The sequence below is a fragment of the Tursiops truncatus genome, chromosome 14, assembly GCF_011762595.2.
Source record: "Tursiops truncatus isolate mTurTru1 chromosome 14, mTurTru1.mat.Y, whole genome shotgun sequence".
Classification (NCBI taxonomy): Eukaryota; Metazoa; Chordata; class Mammalia; order Artiodactyla; family Delphinidae; genus Tursiops; species Tursiops truncatus.
In genome coordinates, this window is record NC_047047.1 from 57,614,004 (window position 1) to 57,631,113 (window position 17,110).

General features: G+C 41.2%; 1 protein-coding gene and 1 pseudogene across 1 annotated transcript in view; both read left to right on the forward strand.

The window, feature by feature from the left end:
* The window catches only part of CDKL4 (cyclin dependent kinase like 4), a 56,365-nt gene that overhangs the window by 19,334 nt on the left and 19,921 nt on the right, over positions 1 to 17,110 (forward strand). Inside the window, 2 exon segments of the mRNA XM_019942542.3 lie at positions 5,155 to 5,378; positions 8,791 to 8,912. Coding sequence (XP_019798101.2) covers positions 5,211 to 5,378; positions 8,791 to 8,912 — 290 coding nt within the window. The 5' untranslated portion in view covers positions 5,155 to 5,210.
* LOC101339828 (rho-related GTP-binding protein RhoQ pseudogene) lies at positions 3,504 to 4,720 on the forward strand (annotated as a pseudogene).

Below are 17,110 nucleotides of genomic sequence, written 5' to 3' on the forward strand. Positions count from 1 at the left end.
AGTTCAAGGGAACCTACTCTGTCACTGTACCAAAGTGCACTTTCTTTAATGGATAGTGCTTTTTTTTTCTTAGTGGTGAGAGGAAGATTTGCATTTCCTTCAGTTTGGGGATTCTCTTTTGTCTTGCAGGATTGCGAATTTATCCTCTTGTTTCTTTTTCCCTTCACTTCTGTAGTCTCCAACAGAGACTTATGCCTCACCCTTCCCTCTTACTCTTCTCTTCCCCAGGAGTAGTGCACCCTGACTGATGCCTCCTGGATACCCTGTACTTTTAAATCACGTCCCTATAGTGAATGCTCAGATCCACCAGGACATTCTCAGTACTTTTGCACTTGTAATGTATTTTTCTCTTCTGAGGAGTGATTCTAAGTCTATCTTAGGCCCTTCTTTTTCTCTTCTCTCTTTTTTTTAAAAAAAATTTATTTTATTTTTATTTTTGGCTGCATTGGATCTTCGTTGCTGCGCGCGGGCTCTCTCCAGTTGCGCTGAGCAGGGGCTACTCTTTGTTATGGTGCGCGGGCTTCTTATTGCAATGGCTTCTCTTTTTGACGAGCACGTGCTCTAGGTGCACGGGCTTCAGTAGTTGTGGCATGTGGGCTCAGTAGTTACGGCTTGCGGGCTCTAGAGCACAGGTTCAGTAGCTGTGGTGCATGGGCTTAGTTTCTGTGTGGCGTGTGGGATCTTCCTAGACCAGGGCTCGAACCCATGTCCCCTGCATTGGCAGGCGGATTCTTAACCACTGTGCCACCAGGGAAGTCCTCTTCTCTCTTCTTTATAGTTTTTCCAGATCCCATCCCACTCCTGTCTTTGCTCTCTGCAAGGGCTTATAATGGCAGCTCAAGAGATATCTCTTCCAGAATTGGGGGTTTACTTTTCTATTTAAGTTTGTAGATTCCTCTGTCTTCTTGTAATGTTGAAGACATTGGGTTTATGTGGTTTTATTGTTCTGGTTGACTTTTGTAGCTTTGTGAAAGGTACATGGAGAGAGATTCGATTTAAGTAGCTGTCGCTGTCCTTGGCTGCCTCAAAGTTTTCACCATACGTATCTTGACAGGCCATTTAGGTGTAATGCGGAGCAGGTTTGTGAACTTTGGGTAAAGGCAGAGGATAAGAAAGAAGGCATTTGGTTTAGAGTGTACTGATTTTGAGGTGGTTCTGTCCATTCGTGTAGAGATGTTCATCAAACAGTGAGATATTTGGTCTGGACCTCTTTTAAGAGATCAGGAATTACCGCTTCTATAAACGCTGGTGGTGTTCTAGTAAACTGGAATTAAAGCCATAAATTCCTTTGTGGAATTCCTTCCTTGTTGTAACTCCTGCCTGTGTATTTAGTTTCATCTTCCATGAACATATAAGGGCTTTAGAAAACAGATAATATTGAGATGTTACCAGATAAAGTACTATTTTCTGGTGCTCTATTTTATTGTATTCAGGAGTATGGTTGATGTGACAGAGATCTAAATATTAGCCTGAGCAATCAGTCATTATTGAACCTGTTGAAAGAAAAGGAAAATGATAGATCAGTAGATCAGATCACCTACTTGAGGAAAGAAAATAACACAAAGACTAAAACTTCATAATTAAGTTTTTGGCATATTCAAAATTTCCCTCAGTAACCATAGTACCTATCAAGTGGGTTAAATTCATAAATCTACAAAGTTTATGCCAATAACTTTCTAAGGCAAATGCCTAGTTTCTTCTGTCCTCTTCCCAGTCACCTATTACTAGGCTGCAGAAAGACAAATGTATGCATGCTTATATCTAAATACCTTTAAGATAATAATACCTATTTTAAACTACAGTGTAATAATAGTTTTCAGAATATAATCTGTGATGGATTTTCCATGTGTTACTTGAGTGTGTATGCTTAAGTTTTTTTCCTTTTATAAGAGAGAATAGAATCTACAACAACAACAAAGAAATAGCATTTGTATAATAGTGCAGTAAGTAGTCCTTTACCTCTTTTCCCAGTTGTCTGTTTTTATGGTTGCAAGTGAGAGTAGATGGTTTCTTTCTCCAGTGAGATAATCTGTAGGTGGAAAAGACTGAATAATAGTGAAGTAAAAAAAAAAAAAAAAGTGTACTCATTTGAAACATGAGAATTTTTTAAAGTGGTCAGCTCTTTCACTCGACATTTCAGTACTCCTAATACCTGGATAAAACGGTCTTCAAATTGTGCATTCCTTTGAATTCACTGAAAGGCAGTATAGTGTACTGATTCAAATTGTGATCTCTGGAACCCGACTGCCTGGGTTCTCATTACATGCTAACTTCACTGTGCCTGTTTTCTCATCTGTATAATAGAATAAAAATAACACCTACTTCATGAAATATTTGTGCAGATTATTTGTAATTTGCGTAGAACAATGCTATTTAATTGCTACCTATTATTATTAGTATTAGATTATATCAACAAGATTCTGAGGTGGGATTTTTTGAGACTATTTAGAATTTGTGTATTTTTAATTGCTAGATGGATATATTTAATTATGTTGGCCTTATTTGTTATTTAGCATGTAAACCAGTTACCACAAAACTTATGAATGCAAGACAGAAAACTCAAACCTAGTATTTCCATAGAAATCACTATGGATATATATGAAAACATCCATGATGAATTAGAGGAAGCTGTCCTCATTTTTGTGCTTTATTAGTATTTTCTTTAGGATCTAAGAATTTAAGGATCCGTTCCTTCATACATATAAAAGCTAAGGGCAATAAATGATGCTCTAAAAAGATATGGTTTTTGTTTTTAATGGCGGCTTTGTTCAACAGCCCTCTTTCTTCTGTCCACCAGGTGGCAGTAGAGCACTTTGTACCATGTCCTGTTCGCTACTCTTCCTAGTCTCTGCAGTATTGACATGGGTTAGAAGGGAAAAGATAAACACCGTACACCAGAGTATGCAGTGTTCCTTCAGCTGGGTTTTGCAGCATCATATTTTAATCATCTTCTTGAAGATAATGGCAACAATAGATTGGATAAGTTTCCTGTCCATAAATTCTTTTAGTTCAATCGAAGTACACACAGACCCATTGTAAGAAACACGTGGAATCTTTGCAGTAGCTGGAATGACTGCGTAGGACTGAACTAAATTAACAAAATAATGTCCAGAAATTTTTTTCCCCACAAGGCTTCAAAAAATGGAGGCAACAGTCGTGCTTTTCCCTCCCCCTATGAATCTTTAGTAAAAGACAAAAGAGTCGCTTATGATCCAGCGGATCCTCCTGGGGAGGCCGGGCCGGGGAGAGGGCGCGGGCGCCGAGCGGCGGGGGCAGCGGGCGGGCGCGGCGACCGGGGCCCGAGCGGGGATCCGGGCAGCGACCGAGGCGGCGGCAGCGCCCCGGGCCCGCCGCCCCTCCCCTCGGGCGGGGGGAACCGCTGCATGGGGCCGGGGGGTCGGCCCTGCTGCGCTGAGCCGCGGCGGCGCCGGACCCCCCAGGCGGGCTGGGGCTGAGCCCGGGGCCGGGGCGGGGGCTCCGGGGGGACCACGCCCGGAGGCCGGCCGGCCGGCCGCAGCATGGCTCACGGGCCCGGCGCGCTGATGCTCAAGTGCGTGGTGGTCGGCGACGGGGCGGTGGGCAAGACGTGCCTACTCAGGAGCTCTGACAAGGACGCCTTCCCGGAGGAGTACGTGCCCACCGTCTTCGACCACTGCGCAGTCGGCGACACCGTAGGGGGCAAGCAGTACCTCCAGGGACTCTATGACACAGCCGGACAGGAAGACTATGATGGGCTGAGGCCTTTATCTTATCCAATGACTGATGTCTTCCTTATAGGCTTGCTTCTCTGTGGTAAATCGAGCCTCATGTCAAAATGTGAAAGAGGAGTGGGTACTAGAACTTAAGGAATACGCACCAAATGTACCCTTTTTATTCATAGGAACTCAGATTATCTCCGAGATAACCCCAAAACTTTAGCAAGACTGAATGATATGAAGGAAAAATCTATATGTGTGGAACAAGGACAGAAACTAACAAAAGAGATAGGAGCGTGCTGCTCTGTGGAATGTTCAGCTTTAACTCGGAAGGGATTGAAGACTGTTTTTGATGAGGCTATCATAGCCATTTTAACTCCAAAGAAACACACAGTAAAAAAAAGAATAGGATCAAGATGTATAAACTGTTGTTTAATTACGTGAGAAACGTCTTCAGTGGCCAAGTAAACTGTCCATTTCTCTCAGAAAGCATATGAAATGCTAAAGCTATACCCAGACCTCTTATAAATAATGAAGCAGTTTAAAAGTTGAAAGGAAAAAAAAGAAAAAAAAAACCAGCCCTGTCCTCAGAATTCTATAAAGTTGATTAAGAATGTTTCTTAAAGGTCCAAGAAGCAACAAACAGCATCTGAAGCCACAATCTATTATAAATACTTTATTTCAACTAGAAGGTACAATCTCTCAGGGGCTTCATAGTTTAAAAAGCTACAATCACATCATGTTGTAACTACATAAAAAACAGTGCTGTTAAGTGGAACTGCCTGGCTTAGACCATATACATGTCTGCACAGTCTTTATGGAATCTGCACAAAGAAATATCTTCTCCCTTTGCTCCAATAAATTGTTCTTGTATGTAAGTTTCTTTCTATTCCAGTATATCCAGAGTGGTGAAGTAACAAGGCCAGCCACGTAGCCAAAGGTTGCTCCAAGCGTGCAGGAGATGGGCCATTCCTGAGCAGAGAATGTATGAGATCGAAAAGAACAAATGTTTTATTATTACTTGAGCACAAGTGTAACCAAAATATTTCTATATTAAAGCTTAATGTGCTTTCTCAAAGAATGCCAAAAGTGTAACAAGGTCATATCTGCATTTATCATGAACACTAAAAATGTACACATTTTAGTTAATGTGCATTCAACTGTAACAAGGTTTCTGGCGATTGTAGATTTAGTTTGATGCTCCCCAAACTGCATGAGATACATGCTGAAATTACAAACTAAAACTTTGGGTCAGACTTTGCCATTAAAAAAGAAAAAAGACAAAAGAGTCATTCGATTATGAAGAGAAGCACGAGTATAGATGTCCAGATATTTTTAAGTGTATTTAAAATTAAGTAAAAATAAACCTTTGGCATCCTGGGCAAATTAGTTTTACATAGTAAACTGTGAGAGCGCTGTCCTTGGTAACGTGGTTAAACTGAGTCATTTTATTTTCCAGGTGCAACACTGTACTGCAAGTCAATCAATACAGTGATTTAAGTCGCTTCAACTCAAATGGAAAAGTATGAGAAATTAGCTAAGATTGGAGAGGGGTCTCATGGGGTTGTATTCAAATGCAGAAACAAAACCTCTGGACAAGTGGTAGCTATTAAAAATTTTGTGGAATCTGAAGATGATCCTGTGGTTAAGAAAATAGCTCTAAGAGAAATACACATGTTGAAGGTAGGTTAACTTCCTCTGTACATCTGTAATATCACTGTACTGGGTGAAATGGGTATGCCAAAATTACAAAGAATTTTAAAGTGATTTTTTTCCCCCATTGGACTGCAATTTCTTTGTATCAGCAATATATAAATTGATCATCACTTTGGACTTTGGCCGCTCTGATGTTTAAATGATATTATGAGCACAGCTATAGACTGTTAAAATTGAAGTCCTGTTCTGATTGGTAAATATTCACTGTCCTAAGTCCCCTCATCCCAGTGTTTATCTCCTCCCCTTCAGCCCTGGCCCTCCCCACCACAACCCCAGCCCCAACGCCTGCCCAAGTCCTTCTCCCCATAAACCAGCAACTGAAAGAGCATCCTGTGGCACAGAGGGGCCCATAGGGCCGTGCCAGGGCCCCTGTAGGCATCTGTATGGATTGGTCCCCGCCTGCGCACCACTGGTTCCTAGACATATTGAATATCACCCCCCAGCTACGTATACACATTTTACACAAAGGTTTTGTTTTAAGTTGTTTTTACTCTGATAGGATTTGATACGTAAGATTCACAAGTTCTCAATGTAAATTTTTTCCTATCCTAAAAATCGTACAATTTTAGAGCGATAAGAAATCTTAGAGATGCTTGTCATTCAGCACGCTTATTTTATCGGGAAGGAAACTGAGGCAGAGGGCAGTGCTTCTCAAACATAAACGTGAATCAGAATCCCCTGGGGACCTTGTTGAAATGCAGATTCTGAGTCGAGGTCTGGGGTCGCCCTGAGATTCTGCGCTTCTAACAAACTCCCCGATGGCAGAGATGCTGCTCGTCTGTGGACCACACCTTGCACAACAAAACTGTGATCTCCTCAAGAACACACAGCCACAGCCGACCTTTACTTTTTTCTTTTTACGAATTTATTTTTTTATTTATTATTTATTTTTGGCTGCATTGGGTCTTCGTTGCTGCACGCAGCTTTCTCTAGTTGCGGAGAGCGGGGGCTAATCCTTGTTGCGGTGCACGGGCTTCTCATTGCGGTGGCTTCTCTTGTTGCAGAGCTCAGGCTCTAGCCGCGCGGGCTTCAGTAGTTGTGGCACACGGGCTAAGTAGTTGTGGCTCAAGGGCTCTAGAGCACAGGCTCAGTAGTTGTGGCTCACGGGCTTAGTTGCTCCGCGGCATGTGGGGTCTTCCCGGACCAGGGCTCGAACCCGTGTCCCCTGCATTGGCAGGCGGATTCTTAACCACTGCACCACCAGGGAAGCCCCTGACCTTTATTTCTGACATGCATCATCTGTTTTAGGAAAACCCCAGAAATCCAGTTTTTAAAGGGAGATAATTATTACATTATTTGCTCTTTTCAAGTATTATTTGTAGCAGCTTTCCTCAACTGAAAGGTTTTAGTGTTTTGTTTAAAATATAATTTGATATGCACGGAGTTTTCCAGAGCACATCCATCATGATTTTAAAAACAGTTCCCTGTTCCTTGTAACCAGAAGAGAGCACTGGTCAGACAGCCAGCTCATCACAGAGCTAAGCTACAAGGTGTGTCTGAACCTGGCAATGGGCTGTTATCTACTAGAAGATGCTTTTTATCCACCCCCTCCCACCAAGTCTTCCAGTAAAGTTAATGCTCAGGTAGCACCTCCCGGGTTACAAGTGCCCAATTTGAGGGTGCACTTGAAGGAAAAATAGCCAGATTCCCACTCACTTTGGTCTCTGGTGATGGCTCTCAGAAGGTCCAGCTTTCCTGCCTTTGGTGTGTTTCACCCATGCGTGCCCTGAGGAGATCCCTTCCGTGATAAATCTACCTTACTTTCCTCACATACTCCTGTTATTTAAATTCGCTTTGATTTTCCCCTCCTTATTACCTGTTTTACCTTAGACAAGTCATTGTTTTTCTGAGCTAAGTTAATTTGGTTTGCAAAGAAGATATAAATTGCCTATCTGCCCAAAGACAGGAGACTTGACAAGGTTAAACCTTGCCTTCACATCCAGCTGTAGCATCTGTGAATCCCTGGCTCTCCTGGAAGAGATTATTTCACCCCCATTCTAAAGTTTTTGCCTCAGTACAAAGCAGCTGGCTTATCTGTGTTACCTGTTTCCTCCACTGTTTGCCTTTCTGCTCTTTTAGGCAGTGGAACACGTAGAAAACAAATTGATTTGGTGCTCTGGGCATATCGTTAATGTATAATGGATTCCTTTTCCATATAATCAGGCATATAATCACAGGGTGATTTTTTTTGGTTCTGTTTTTTTGGTCAAGTTGTGCTTACAGATAAGGGAGAGGATACTGTATGAGTCTCCATACTTAAGACTGTCTACTGGGCCTGCAAAATATTTATTGAGCTTCTACTGTATACAAAATACTGCATTCTCTCTCTTTATATAGCTTTCTGAGTAAATGGTACCAAGGATTTGGAAAGTAGATTTGTCTACTATACTGGGAAAACAAGAGGAAGATGAGTTATAAGTAGGAGTGATCAGATGTCCTGGTTTATAGCTTTTCTCCCAGTGTTCAGTTTGGTTGGCACCCCTTTTTGTCTGGCTAGCGTCTTCTTTAAAAAGCATACTGGTTCGTATGTGAAATTATACAGTCACCTTACCTATAGGCAGGGTGGCCACACGTGCCGATTTGCCTGGGACAGTCCTGGTTTACATTAGTTACCCTGGTTGGATGATAAATTATGTAGTTACTTTAGTGATAGATTATTTTACTTAATCAGGGTTTTTCCTTTGGTTTACGACATTAAACAGAGGCTGCCTTGTGAAATGCTTCAGTTTGGGAATTGAATTTAACAGATTAAACATAAGCATAAGACAGAACAAGAGACTCAGAGAACAGAGATGAAAATAAGATAAATAAATTTAAAACACAGACTAACTGTAGAGACTCCTAGAATATGGAGTTTAATGAGATTTGAGGGTTGAAATCTAGTATTTCTGAGAGCCAACACTAAAGTCCAAGCTGGGTTTAAATCCAGCTGACATTTACATTAAATCTATGCCAATATGATTGGGTATAGATGGGTATTGATGCTTTTTATAGTCTTTTACTCAATAATTCCATTACCATTCTATATTAAGGTCATTTTATGACTTGTGTATTTAGAATTTCCACTAAATGCATAAAGAATTTTTTATTTTATTGCTTAGATTTTAAGTTGTACTTTATTTGCTGTCTCCAGAGAGATCCAAGCAGCTTAGATATCCTTTATTATGGGGTATATTAGGTAAATTCTTAAATTTCTTCCAACTTTAAGATTCTATGATACTAAGAGTAGTTTCTCTTGTGAGTAACTGTAGTAAAATTCTCTGCAAGAGATGCAGAGAGAATGATGAGCAAGGCCTTTTGCTCTTAAAATTGTAAGGGGTCTGGGAGAAACGATTACAGGAAACACATCACCAAACTTTGTATTTCAATTCCTTTGCAGCAATTAAAACACCCAAATCTTGTGAACCTCACTGAGGTGTTCAGGAGAAAAAGGAAAATGCATTTAGTTTTTGAATACTCTGATCATACACTTTTAAATGAGCTGGAAAGAAACCCAAACGGGTAAGTAATCTAGAAACTGAAATTCTGTGTGGCCGGTTCCCAGTTTCATTATGTGTGGGATTAACTATGACAAATTTCACATCTGAGCCCCTTTCTACCCAGGTGTATCTGCTGGCTCTCCCTCTCCAGTCTCAATTTAGGATGTATTCAAAGGGCAAATGACTATTAACCTAGAGTAAATATAATATATAGTATTTAATAGACAAATCTACTGCAAATATAAATCACAATGTATTTCAAGGCTAAATTATATGTTAGATTATCTGAATTCAAGGAATGAAGCACAGTTCAATATTAGGAAATGTATTCTTACAATTCACTAATAGGTTAAAGGAGAAAAAGTACATAAGTTTGATAAAATTGTAAAAGGCAGTTGATAAATTCAACGTCCTTTCCTGGTTACTAAAACAAAAAACCTTAGCAAACTAGGATTAAAATACTCTTTACACACACACACACACACACACACACACACACACACACATGCATGCACACACACAAAAATTCTTCAAATAAATAGCTAATTTTATATTCAATGGTAAAATACTGAAGAAACTGTCACTAAAGTGAGAAACAAGACATAAGAGCTCAAGCCAATGTAATGTCCTAAGAAAAACAAATAGGATATATAATTTTGGAAAATGAGATAAAATTGCCATTATTTGCATGATATTATTATTCAACAAAATCTAACAGAATTACCTAGCGTTACTAAAACTAATGGAATTCAGTATAGTGACCACAGCACTCCAAATTCCACACACAAAAATTAACAGCTTTTGTATCAATGAGTGCTTTAGAAAATCTAGTGGAGAAGGATCCCATTCAAATATCAACAACAAAAAAGTTTAGGAATAAAGGTAAAAAAGAATTGTTCAGACTCTACCTAAAGACAGTTACAAAACTGAGATACATAAGGGATTTTGTTTAAATGAACATATATTTCTGGATGGAAATGTTCATCATTATATAGATTCTGCCTCCCTGATTTATTTATTTATTGCACAAAAATCGAATCAGAATGCCAACTGGTTTTTCTTAACTTGAAAAACTTAGACTAAACCAAGAAAAAAATCTTTTTTAATATTTATTTATTTATTTGGCTGTGCCGGGTCTTACTTGCGGCACACATGGTCTTCATGGACTCATGTGGGATCTTCATTGCGGCGTGCATGCGGGATCTAGTTCCCTGACCAGTGTTCGAACCCAGGCCCCCTGCATTGGGAGCGTGGAGTCTTAGCCACTGGACCACCAGAGAAGTCCCATAAACCAAGAAATTTTTTAAAAAGAATAAAGGGAACTCCAACTGCCAAATATACGTCATATTCATTTTAGAGATTCCCTTTGACAAAAAGTACCATAAACAAAACTAAAAAAGAAGTGACAAATTAGGTAAATTATTTGCCAGATGAAGAATTAATATAATTTCATATCTACATATGTAGATTTTGCAAATCATATTTCTAAAAAGATTAACACCCAGTTAGAATATATATTCATTCAGAAAAAATTTTAGTGAACTCCTACTGTTGTTCCAGGCTGGGTCCTGGAATAAAATGCACGTATTTTATTTTTTAAATAAAAATTAATTTTTAAAACAGTTAAAATGATGAATTAATTCATAGTTCAGCTTCATTATGAGCTAAATAGGATTTTGTATTTTGGCTTTAGAGGACAGATGTGTTCAGCCATCATATAAATTAATTTATAAATTAACATACATTTTCATAGAATTAGAAATGTATGATTAATGTCATGTATTGTTCAAGGCCCTGAAAATAAAACCTACAATACATAGAATCCGTGTACCAGTTTAACTGAACTGAACATCTTTCTTTTCCTTCTGTACCCTAGGCCTTCCTGCCTATAGGACTTAGCTCATGCTCTTCCTTTAACCGAGAATATTCTAACCTTTTCCACTTTCCCTATCTCTCTCATAATCTTTAAAATGTGAAATCCTAGATATTCTTACCATCTCTGAGATTCCTCTGTCTGGGTGGAATTGCTTCCCTCCTTTGAATACCCATGGAATTTTATTTTCATCCCTGTTATGGTACTTGGCACTTACTACCTTATATGTTTTTAGGTGCATACTCTCTCTCTTCCCAGACTATAAGTTTTTTGAGTGCAGAATTCATATCTAATTCATCTTAATAGCTTCTTTAGTGTGCAGCATTCTGTTATTCACTCACTTCAGAAATATTTTACTGAACACTTCTGCTGGTGCAGAGAATAGAAAGATATAATGGCACAATCCTGCCCTCAAGAAGCTTAAAATCTAATGAAGAGACAGATATTCAAAGTAGCAATTACAAATGACAATGTAGACTGGGTTACCATTGGTGCTCAGGATACAAGAGAGGAGCATCTCCAACATCTGTTGGTCCTGGGGTATCAGGAAGTTTCTGCAGAGAAGGAACCATTTGGGCTGAGACTTTGAAAAAGGGAAGAGTTGGCCAGGTGGACAATCTTGGTGGAATGCCCAGATGTGAGAAAGGACAAGGCATATTCAAGCAACTCTTTTGTTCTGTATGTATTTAGCAACCACAAGGACGTCTGAACTACCCTACTGTCCACTCTAGTGGAAAGCGTATTTGGTGTATTTAGTGTGTTTTACTAGTGTATATAGCAGTTCCAGTGTATCCAAAGTGCTTTGGGTCAGCCCTGAGACTTGGGTCTACATAGAGGAATGCAAATATGAACAATGCAGAATAAGCCACTCTTTCTCTGAAATGCTGGGTACTTCCAGATAACAATGATTAATTAAAAACATTCGTCTGCTTTCACGCCCATCTTAAAATCTACTTAAATAACAGCCAAGAGAGTATAAACCCAGTGAATAGTAAACAGAGGTAAACAACCAGACAGCATACATACCAAGCCTATTCGACCATTGTTTATTAGGGTAAATTCACAGTTTGAAGAAATAACTGGTGTGTAGATATGAGATGATCAAGGTAGTGGAAGTGTGGGATGAGACCTGTGGGATGGTGAGATAGTCATGAGACTTGAGGACTAAATTGTATCATAAAGAAGAACTAATTTAACACTGAAGTAAGATGGTGAAAGTGTACTGCTTCCCCTGCCAAGTGAAAGCTTCTGGTGTCCTCTACTTGGATAGACGGAAAAGCATTTGTTAGATCAATGGCTGCATACTGAGTACTGAGACTGTGTTGGATTTGCTCCAGTTAAGAAACTACATGTACTTAAACAACTGCAACTGGTATCATCTGATTAAATTTAAAATAATCTATTCCCATTCTCTAAGATCCTTCTCTGTTCAAAATAGGTACAATAGGAGGGAATTCCCTGGTGGTCCAGTGGTTAGGACTTGGCGCTTTCACTGACGAGGGCATGGGTTCAGTCCCTGGTTGGGGAACTAAGATCCCACAAGCCGCACAGCATGGCCAAAAAAAACCCCAAATAGGTACAATAAGTAAGCTAATTGGTAATGTGATAGGAATTACCACCCTACCAACAGGAAGAATTTCCCTTTACTATCATTGCACTATACAAAATGAGCTAATCCTGCCTTCAAGAAGCTTAAAATCTAATGAAGATATTTAAAGGAACAATTATAAATGACTGTCAGGGTGTGAAAACTACCATATGGGTTTATAAAACTACAGCCATCCACTTCTGGCTGGCGGCAGCACATCATGTACATCTGTAAATCGTGTTTCAATTTCTTTTTTTTAAAAAATTCAGCTTTACTGAGGTGTAATTGACATATAGAAGGCTTAATTTCCTTCTCAATTAACTGATCATAGATAATTACCCATACGACTGTGGGTGTGGATTGGTGGAGGATGGCGGTGAATCATGAGCATTAGGAAATGCATTAGTTAGAAGAACACCAGCATCGTGTCCTAGATATGAAGCAGGGAGAGTCTTCCTTTGAAATGGCTTCCTGATTTCCTGGGGATGATTGGCGCCCTGGATGGCAGAGGCCAAGAAGGAGTGCTTCACTTCCAGAAGTTACTGTAATAGGCAACAGAGCCAGAGTGGTGATCAGAATGGTTTGGTCTGACCATGGGTTCTCCCACACAAAGGAGATGGGCGGGTCACTAAGGTTCTATTTGTTCTACATAAACTAGTAACTAGAGGCCTGGCTTGAGTCACCATAATAGCCAGTTTGCAGACCCAGGGCCTCATGAATAAAGGGGAGCCAGCAGCTCTCCTTGGGGAATAGCCCTGCAATAACATCGTATGTATGTACTTAACTCTTCCTCATAGCCTACCCCAGGGTGGTCTGTGGCCATTTATCAGGATAGTTGTGTACTGGGAAAAGAGAGCTACCCACTCTTTCAGGAATTACTGGTCAGTGCTCTGCAGTAAAGCCAATCACCAGTGACTTTGAAAGCCACTGTGGTTCACCAGTTTGTGTGTGTGTGTGTGGTGGGGGGGGGTGATGGGCAGCTTAGTGAGAGTCAGGTGGCAAATGAAATTTTGACTTGAATCCATCTCCTGGCAGTCCTAGAAAGTCCAGGAATCCATCCTTGGGGTTATTTCCCCATTTCCTAACTGGATAGTGGAAATAGGTGCACTAGCAAATGGAACAAGAGCCACTTGGCTCTGAAGGCTGCTATGGTGGGAGGAGCCTAGTAGAAGCGTCTGGCATGCTGTTTCTTTACCAAAATAGAAAACTGAAAGCAATACTGCAGATTTGGGGACGAATGTAGATTAGTGCTACCATTAGATACTTTGGAGAGACATAGAGGAGCATGTTGCCTGTGACAAATCCTCTCTAACACTCCTGTCTCCTCAAAACTTTGGATTTCTTCCTCCTCATTTTACCAGTGAATTTCTGGCATTGCAACTTCATTTGGCACAGGCAACCATTTAGTCCAGGTTCCAATCAACCAATGCAGCAATCACCAAATGCAGCGATCAACCAGTGCAGCAGTCAAACCAGTGCAGCCGTCAACTAGACTCACTCCTAGCTGCTCCAGGGAGTTTACTGAAACAGGCTCGCTAACAAGTGAGCCCATACTGTTATAATCCGCCCAAGTCTGAAATCTTGTTTCCTCCTCTCTGGTCCTACACTTATGAAATCCATTTCCACATACATTCTCCAGTATAAATTAGCATAATTGTATAGTTCTTTTTGCTGTGTAAATCTTCTCTCCCTCTCTTTGACTTTGTAATAGCCCCCTTGGGATATGCTGGGATCTGACTTTAGTCAAGGTATGGAGACCTTGACGGGTAGCAGGGAAAGGAGGCTTGAGGAGAATTGGCAGCACCCCCCATGCAGCACAGCTGCCTCAAGTGAGATCATTAGGGGGGTCCTCAACAAGGCAAAAGCAGCCTCATCACACAAGCTCGGGGGCTACTTCACATGAGAAGAGACCTTTGGCAGGAAGTTGGGTTGCTCTTAGTTCTATGAATACTCCCAAAGTGCCACATTTCAATTCTCAAAGTATATCTCTCAGTTAATTAACTGAGAAATTAATTAACCTCACATAAATTCAACCTGTGTTGTCATTTAGCACCCTGCAGGACTATTCTCGGCGTCCGATTTTTCAGTCATCTCAGGGTAATTCCAATGGTCAATGGAGTGAGTCTTAAAAATACAAGAAATAAGGGCAACCATTGAAACTTCTGGTTTCCTAACTGCCTTGAACCAAAATATCAAAGCCCTAAAGCTGTCCTTTTGTTTTTTCTTTAATTTTTCCAGTGAAGTGAGAAACAGCCGGCCCAGCCCGCTTTTCTTTTATTACTTTCCCATATGTTCCCATATTGTTCAATCACATTCAGTCCAGCAAAGCCCTGCCCTGAATAGGCACTTCATTCCAGATGACCACAGGTGATTATGTAAATAATTGGTTCATCACTGGGTGCCCATTTACCAGTGTTCCAGCCACTAATGGTAATTAGATCCCCCTGCCTTCAGACCCAGCTAAGTCAGATAGCCTACATTCCCAAGGCCTTGACTTTGTTTCCCATACCCACTTCTGGTATCATATTCTGAACTAGTCAGGATTCAACTACAGAATTCACTCTAGCTAGTTAAAGCAAAAGAGGATTGATTACAGGGTGTTAGTTTATACAGTTTCTGAGAGTGCCAGTGAAGGAAGCTTAGTTGAGGACCTATTAGGTACCCGTTACTGTTCTAGGCCCCGGAGCTACAATAATGGACAAGGTAAAGCCCTTGCAGAGTTACAAGCCTTTGGAGAACAATAAAGCACACTGAGGGATTAGAGAATGCCTGATGAGGGGCGTAGGTGGAACAATAAAAACAAAGCTTTGAGGTCTGTTCAGGGAATAGCAGAGGCTAACTGGGCCAGAGTGGAGGTCGGTGGGAATGTGATAGGAGATGGGGGTGGGGAGAGTTAATAGAAGTGAAATCATTAAGAGGCTGGTAGGCCACGGTAAAGGTTGGATTTTATTCTAGGATAACAAAGGTTTACAGAGAAGGACTCAATTCATCTTGGGTACTGATAATGAAATCAAGTTTTCCATGTCAAGTTATATAACAAACTAAAACAAAGATAATGAGCTCTGATGTCAGCGCCAGGATTCCCCTGAATGGCTAAGAGAGCAGCCTCTGAGTGACCCAGTCTGAATTCCCTGACCCTGTCACCCTTACTAACCCCTACAGGCTTGAACCAGAATGTCTAGTTTTTGCTTTCAGGCCTTCACTATTCCAGTATTTGTTTGTGCACTCACCAAAGTATACTATTTAAACACAGAGTATCAGTTGGTTTCTACAGAAGGTTTTATTTCACTCCAAAGTGCCTTGAAAAATGCTGAGTGTGGCTGAATGATGTTGCAATGCTCTACCTTTCTGGAATGAACACTGTGTGAATCTGTATTCTCTTTGATAACTATCTCCTCTTCCTAAGATCAGCGGTATTTGTTTGTAGTTGTTATTTTGTATAAATGTTGTTTTGCCTAAAATGGAATCTGCCTTCTTGGAATCTGAGATCACGGAAGGATTCTGTTTTGAACCGAAGCCATGACTCTTCCTGTGAGGTGCCCTTAAATACCCCTCTTTCGCAACAATAGCTGGGGAGTTTCTTAGGACATTGCTTCATGCCTAACTCGGTGTTACTAACACTAGTAACCAGGGTTCTGCCAGTCTCTGAACCCTTGGCCCTACCTGGTTTCCCAGTTCCAGTACTGGATCCTGGTGCCTAGAGTCCGTGGACCAGCACAAGCGTTCTGTTTCTACATGAATAGGGCCATGTGTTACTCTTGCCAGTTCCTCTCAGGATGTTTTTTTTTTTTTTTTTTTTTGGCTGCGATGGGTCTTCATTGCTACGCGCGGTCTTTCTCTAGTTGCGACACGCGGACTTCTCATTGTGGTGGCTTCTCTTGTTGCAGAGCACGGGCTCTAGGCGCGTGGGCTCGGTAGTGGTGGCTCGCGGGCTCTAGGGCGCAGGTTCAGTAGTTGTGGTGCACGGGCTTAGTTGCTCCACGGCATGTGGGATCCTCCCGGACCAGGGCTCAAACCCGTGTCCCCTGCATTGGCAGGCGGATTCCTAACCACTGTGCCACCAGGGAAGCCCTCCTCCCAAGACTGAGATCCACTCCCTTCCCTCCACCTCTACCAGCCTCATCTAAACCACTAGATCTCACCTGGATTATTAAATTAGCCTCTGAATTAACCTCCCTGTATCCACTCAGCCCCAGAAATCCATTCTCTATTTATGTCACTTGCCTTCTTGAGTCCTTTCAATGACTTCCCTTTGAACTTAGAGTAAAGTGCAAATTCCTGACCCAGATTGAGAAGGCCCTCGGGGGTCTGGCCCCCGCCACCCTCAGCAACTTCACTCACACTTTAGCCACACTGGCCGCCACACTCCCAGCTCTTTCTCACCTCAGGGCCTCTCCGCATCCTCTTCAGGCTCTTTGTGTCTTTGCACTGGGTGTCAGCCCCATCTACTCACCTCGTCTGACCCCAGACCCTCATATCCTGAACCTGTGTTTTAATACCCAGGCTCTTAAGGGATAGACTTCTCAATAAACTTGTGAGGTATTATTCCAGGAAAAGTGAAAGCACAAATAACTTGCCCAAGGTTATAAAACTAGGAAGCAGCACGGCTGGGGTTTGAACTCTGTGCACAAATGGCTGTACTATTCCTTCTGCCTCATTAAAAAAATATAAATAATGTAGTCTCAGGCTTGGCTCTTAGGTAAAGGAGGGAGAGGATAAAGTTATACCAGAATTCAGTATAGGAAATAAAAACCACTCT